This window comes from Mus caroli, unplaced genomic scaffold, assembly GCF_978045245.1.
Source record: "Mus caroli unplaced genomic scaffold, Mus_caroli_1 scaffold_16, whole genome shotgun sequence".
Taxonomy (NCBI): domain Eukaryota; kingdom Metazoa; phylum Chordata; class Mammalia; order Rodentia; family Muridae; genus Mus; species Mus caroli.
Window position 1 is genome coordinate 68,999,001 of NW_028227271.1, and position 6,000 is coordinate 69,005,000.

General features: G+C 35.8%; 1 protein-coding gene across 2 annotated transcripts in view; it reads right to left on the reverse strand.

Annotated features, from left to right (window-relative positions):
* Positions 1–6,000, reverse strand: part of Vps13b (vacuolar protein sorting 13 homolog B) — a 553,787-nt gene that overhangs the window by 518,746 nt on the left and 29,041 nt on the right. For both annotated transcript variants that reach the window (XM_029469591.2, XM_021183993.3), the window contains exon 4: positions 4,502–4,622. In XM_029469591.2, the coding sequence (XP_029325451.1) occupies positions 4,502–4,622 (121 nt within the window). The remainder of the gene's footprint in view (positions 1–4,501; positions 4,623–6,000) is intronic.

The window sequence follows — 6,000 nt, forward strand, 5'->3', positions numbered from 1 at the left end:
CATTAAAAGACGCCATAAGGAAACATGAACCAATATACTAAACCAGAGATCATATTTAATAATGCAAACCTACATCCCACACGATGATCTATAGAATACTTTGTCTGGATTCTGCCTGTTTCATGTACAGTTGATATGGTGTCTCATACCTATTTTCCTAGCTACTCTAGAGCTGGGCCAGGAGAAAGAAGAGTTCTAGACTAGCCAAGGCTTCATAACAAGAAATGATCTCAAGAATTAATTGAGTAATTAACTGAAGTGCAACAATGTCACTACATGCTGTCTGTGCCATGCATCCAAAGGAAAGCTTCTTTTTAAAATAATTCCCATCTCTGTAGTCCTCCTTTGTGATAAAAATATCTAAGTTACGTGTCAGAACAGAAAGCTGGGAGAAATGCAGCCAACTGATGGATCTAACTGCCCTTGCTAACACAGAACCTGACACGCAGTAGAGGAGAAACATGAGTGCAGTAAGAAAACAGAGAGACTGACAGGAAACAGTAAGGAACACAGGGCTGCTGGAACAGGGTGGTCGGCTGATCTCCTTGAGTTCAAAAGTAATCTGTTCTACATAACAAGTTCCAAGCCAATCAGTGCTATATGGTGGGGGGCAACAACAACTACAGGACTGGAGAGATGCTTCAGTGAGTAAAGTGCCTGCCACTCAATATAGGAGCCTGAGTGCCATGGAAAAGGAGCCAGGTACTGTAGCTCACACATATCTGTAACCAGAGATGGGGAAACAAACAGGTGGATCCCTAGACCTCCACAGGCAGCCAGTTTGGCTGAATTGATGCACATCAGTCTCAGAGACAGACCCTGTCTCAAAAGGATAAAGTGGAGAGCAAGAGAAAAACAATACTGACATTGTTAACTTCTAGCCACTATGCATACATATGCATGTACTGCATACATGCATGCACATTTCTGTACTGCACAGAAGTGAGAGAAAGAAAATAAAGAACACCAGGATAAGGAAAGCAAGATACTCAGAAAGTAAAAGAACTAGCCTCAGAAGCCTAGTGACCTGAACCTGACACTGTGACCTACATGGTGGGGAAAAAACCAATTCCTTCAAGCTGTCCTCCACACATGACCTATGACACAAGTATAACATACATGCATACATAAAACAAACAAGCAAGCAAGCAAATAAATGTAATAAAAATGTAAATTTTAAGGTTTTTTTTACACAAAGTGACAAAACAAAAGTAAGATGGAAAAATATTAACCTCAATTATTTATGAAATATATGGAACAGCAGTTGTTCACCTAAAGTTTCAAAGAAAGATTTGTAATAATAAAAATAAACAGCCATGCAGTCATACAATAATTTTTTCATCTATGCTGGAAACATTACTCATACATTTTAATTCTATAAATTAGTAAAAATTACTTTACAGAAATAAAGACATGTATGCAAGGATTTACCTACCTATATGTCAAATATTTTACAAATCTGAAAATGAAAACATACTAAAGAAAAACAGATTAAACTACAGAAAAAATACTCAAATGGCTACACTAATTTTAAAAAATGTAAAATATACTAATGTCCTGGAATCATGTTATTAGTAGAACAAGAAAAATTTCCAGGTAACAAAACAAAGTGTGTGTAAGTGTGTTTGTGTGTGTGTGTGTGTGTGTGTGTGTACAGTAAAATGCAGTTCCAATTGTAGGTAAGTACTCTACCCATCTTTCCCATCGAGTATAGCTATGAAACCCAGAAAAAGTACATGGAGGGAACGGATACTTTACCACTCTGAAAATAGTAAGCAAGGATGGGATAAGAATAAAAGCAGAGCTCAGAAAAGATAAAACTAAAAAATGTAAATGTAAACCAAAACATATCAATAATTACATTCTTCTGATCATTTGCATGGTGGTCAGAAAGGATAGTATGGGCTATACAAAATTTGTCAAGACTCAAGTTTATTAGCACACAAGCACATCATTACTTTATTAATCATTTATGGCTTGTTTCATAATATTATCAGAAGACTGGCAAAAACATACAGCTACCGTGTTTTAAGTGGCCCTTCACAGAACATGGCCACTTATTATGCTACTGCAGATCGAAGATGTTATAGTTTCTGGCCCAATTAGTACATAGTTTTGAGGTTAACCAAACCTTAAGTACTTGCATTAAAGTGTGTGTCTGAATGTGTATTTGTGTGTGTGTGTGTGTGTGTGTGTGTGTGTGTGTATGCTGTATATGTGTTGTAACACATCTGTACATCTACATAGCAAAACACAAGTTTATCTCTAAGCTTCCTAGCATACAATTTAAAAGAGAAAATATTTCATAAAGAAAAATGTCAATTAATAGACTCTGACTGTAAACAAAGCAATACCCTTCCAATCAGTTAGACTCAATCTCTTCTGGCCTTCATCCATTCAGAAATATGACATCAATCACAGCACATGCACAAGTTTCCTAAGATCTGACTTTTACATATTGAGGTTTTTCTACCCTGAGGTATTAATTTTAAAAAACAAACAAACAACAACAACAACAAAAAACGCTTACTGTTACCCATTGAATTGCTTTAACAATGTACTAACTGGTCAAGACGCACAGTCTGAAAGACTGTTTTAGATGCAGCTCCTGCTTTTTTTCCTGAATTTTTTGCCTGCCTTTTTTTTTTTTGATTAATAATTAGAAAGCTATTAATCCAACAAAACAGTAGAACAAATGACTGTCTACTGACAACAGTAATACTTTTCTTAATCTCATTTCTGTAGAAGCTGGTAAGATTATTCCATTGTTAAGAGCGCTAGCTTTATTCCAGTAAAACCCAGTTCAAACCTTGTAACTATGATCCTTGGGCCCTCTTCTGGCCTCTGCAAGCAGCAGGAACACAAGCAGTGCACAGACACATGAAGGCAAAACACCCATGTACATAAAAAATTTAAATGTTAACATTTTAAATCATTTTCAGATGCATATGAATGTTTCAACTTCAAAACTATAACCAAAGAGACATAACCCTGCCCTAGGAAAGCTAGAAATAGGAGCTTGCCTCCATCATGAAAGAAATCAAGGCAGAATAATAGGTCATCCTTTAAACAAATGATCACTGTTTATCCAATCTGATTCTCAATTTTTCCTTTTTCCCTCTTTAGCAAAAGTTAACTGATCTGCTTCCCAGTATTTGGCCAACAGATCCAGTTGCTTAACAACTTCCTAACTTTGCAGTCAGGGTAAAAAAGAGCACACGGCAACCTCAAGCCACCCAGGTAGAGCATAGCTCTGTTTTATGGCACTGAAAACAGCCAACTGTCATGATTCTAGTGGTGTAAATCCTACTGCTGGTTCTGAAGAGTTATTAAATGTCTAGAATCCCAGTTCACAACAAGTCAGCCTTAGAAAGATTCTATCTGAAGTTAATAAGTAACATTTTGAGGTCTTTTTCAAGAAAAACAAAACACTGAACAAATCTTAGTTAACCTAAAACTGACAGAAAGGAAGATAGATACAAAAGAGGACACAAGAGAGACTAGAGCAAAAGAAAAGTTTTATACACCATGGATGATGCTGGAAATTTTAAGGAGACACATGGTCAAATTTGAGGAAATTAGGAAGCTACATAATTAATAAATTAGAATAAACTACAGTTTAATTTACAGTTTAATTTTTCCCAAAGGAGTAATTAGTAAGAAGTTAAGAGAAAATTCTGGAAATATATTAAGCAAATTTGGAAACATTTAGAAATATCTTGTGGCACTGTCTTAAGCTCAAAGGAACTGAAAGCCAGCTAGATTGCCACCTTTGCTAGACAGTTATATAAACAATCAGCGCTAAGTTGCCCAGAGCACTTGCTGAGGATGCTAATCTGGAGGGCAATGGTATCTGAACAGACCAGTGTTCTGAGAATGGCAGGCTGCAAACAGTGTGCCTAGTCTAACCTCTGACATTGGCTGGATTAAACTAGCAGAGAACCTACAAAACTAGGCACAACAACACAGGCACCGATCTCCACTACAATGCACAAAAACAGTGACCAATAAAAATTTTAAAAACCAAAGAAGTGACTAACAGTTGACTGAGGAAGCAGCAATGCATTTAACAACAATGTTAGCTTCAAATAAGCTTTTCTTCATGAAATATTTGCCAAGGAAGTGTTTGTTTGCAATGCACTACCATCTCAAGTAAATTAGGACATCAGAAGGTAAAAAAGGTAGTAGCTAAGGTTTCCTTCAGCCACAGCTAGAATATTCTATAATCTTCCTGGTAACGTTTAGAGCATCCAGTCAGCTCTCAGCACAAAGCACAGCAGGGAATCTGAGTCTTTGCTGAGAGAGGCTCAGACTAACTTGCTGCAAAGAATGGACCAAGATCTAACTGGAAGCCATCTGCGAAGGCTCTGGACCTGACATGTTCTGAAGCACATGTGCACATGGCCTAAACATTTTATGAGAGCAAATAAGACTGAAGATGTATATTCCACAAGCACTACCACATGGTCAGTAGTAACAGCAATGTCAACACTAGGATTACCTGGTGGTAAGTCAGGGTCTGCAGGAGCAGCCTGCTGAATTCTTCGGGGTTTTATGGATGATTTTGTGTTCTCAGCAGTGCTACGGTTGGTAGAATTAGAACCACAGCTTTCATGATCATCCTATTTTTATTTTAAAGGAAAAAGAAACACTGATCACATTCAAGAACTAGGACATTTTGGTCAGCATATGAATTTACAATTACTAAAAGTGGTTAGCTCTGAGTGTCTATGTAACCTATTTTCAAATTTTACATTTGCAAACAGCACTTAACTATAATTAATTTCAGGTCTGAGGAGATGCTCAGCAGTTAACAGCACTTGATACATAACATGAGGACTGTGAATCTCAGCCTACACCTGACGGGCCAAACATGGTGCTGCACACACCTGAAACCCCAGCACAGAGCAAAGAAGAGACTGAAGGATCAATGGTGCTTCATGACAGCCAATCTAGCCAAAAACTACAAGCTCCAGGTTTAGCAAGAAACCATCAAAGGAATAAGGTGGCGTGAGAAAAAGAACATGCAATTACCCTCCAATGTATACACCACACACACACACACTCTATCTTAAAGCTTCTTTCTTTAGCTGGTACCAAAACAAATTATCTGACAATATACAAAAAATTCTTATTTATGGCTTTACAAAACTATATGACTATTAATAGAAAATGTTTAATGATTTTCAAAACCAAACACAAAATAAATGGAATTAATGAACAGCTTATATGTTAAAATTCTAATTATTTAGAATCAAGTAGTCATCTTATTTATCTTTAATTATTATTAATGTCACAATTCTTACAATTTTTGCATCCAACTTAACAATGCTTACTAAATTGTTATTGGTATTAGATATAAAACTTACACTGGTTTGATATGGATAATGTTAAAACTTAAATTGCATATTTTTATTTAGCTCCCTATTTATAAAATTCAAATGAGTATTAATTTTATGTCCTACATTAACACTTATATAACTGTTATACGTCTTAATTGGTGGACTTATTTCCTAAGGTAAATTAGTTATGCCTATCCTGAAGGATTTCAAAAATCTATCAAAAACACATGTAACTAGTTCCATGCACTATTTTTTCTTTATTTTTTTAAAAGTAACAGAAAGAAGACAGTGGGTCCATTTGAGAAAACATGGTAAGCTGGACCTTAAAATTCACTACACACACACATTCATACTAATTAAATGTAAAAGGAAGCAGATATAAGAAAAAATAGCTAAATAAGGTATTCTCAACTCATTATTCTCTTTTTAAGAATAAAAGTACACACTTTTAACCTACAACATGCAAACAGGTCATGAGAAAAGTACCCACACAAAGGTTAAATGATAATGCCCTGCCCTGCCATCACTTCACTACTCAATTATTACTATGACATTTATAATAATAATGGGGAGAAAGTTCTCTTTATTTCACACACACAAAAAAAGATTTAAAACAAAAAACAACTGCTAAATTTGCTGATCTAATTGTACTAGGAGC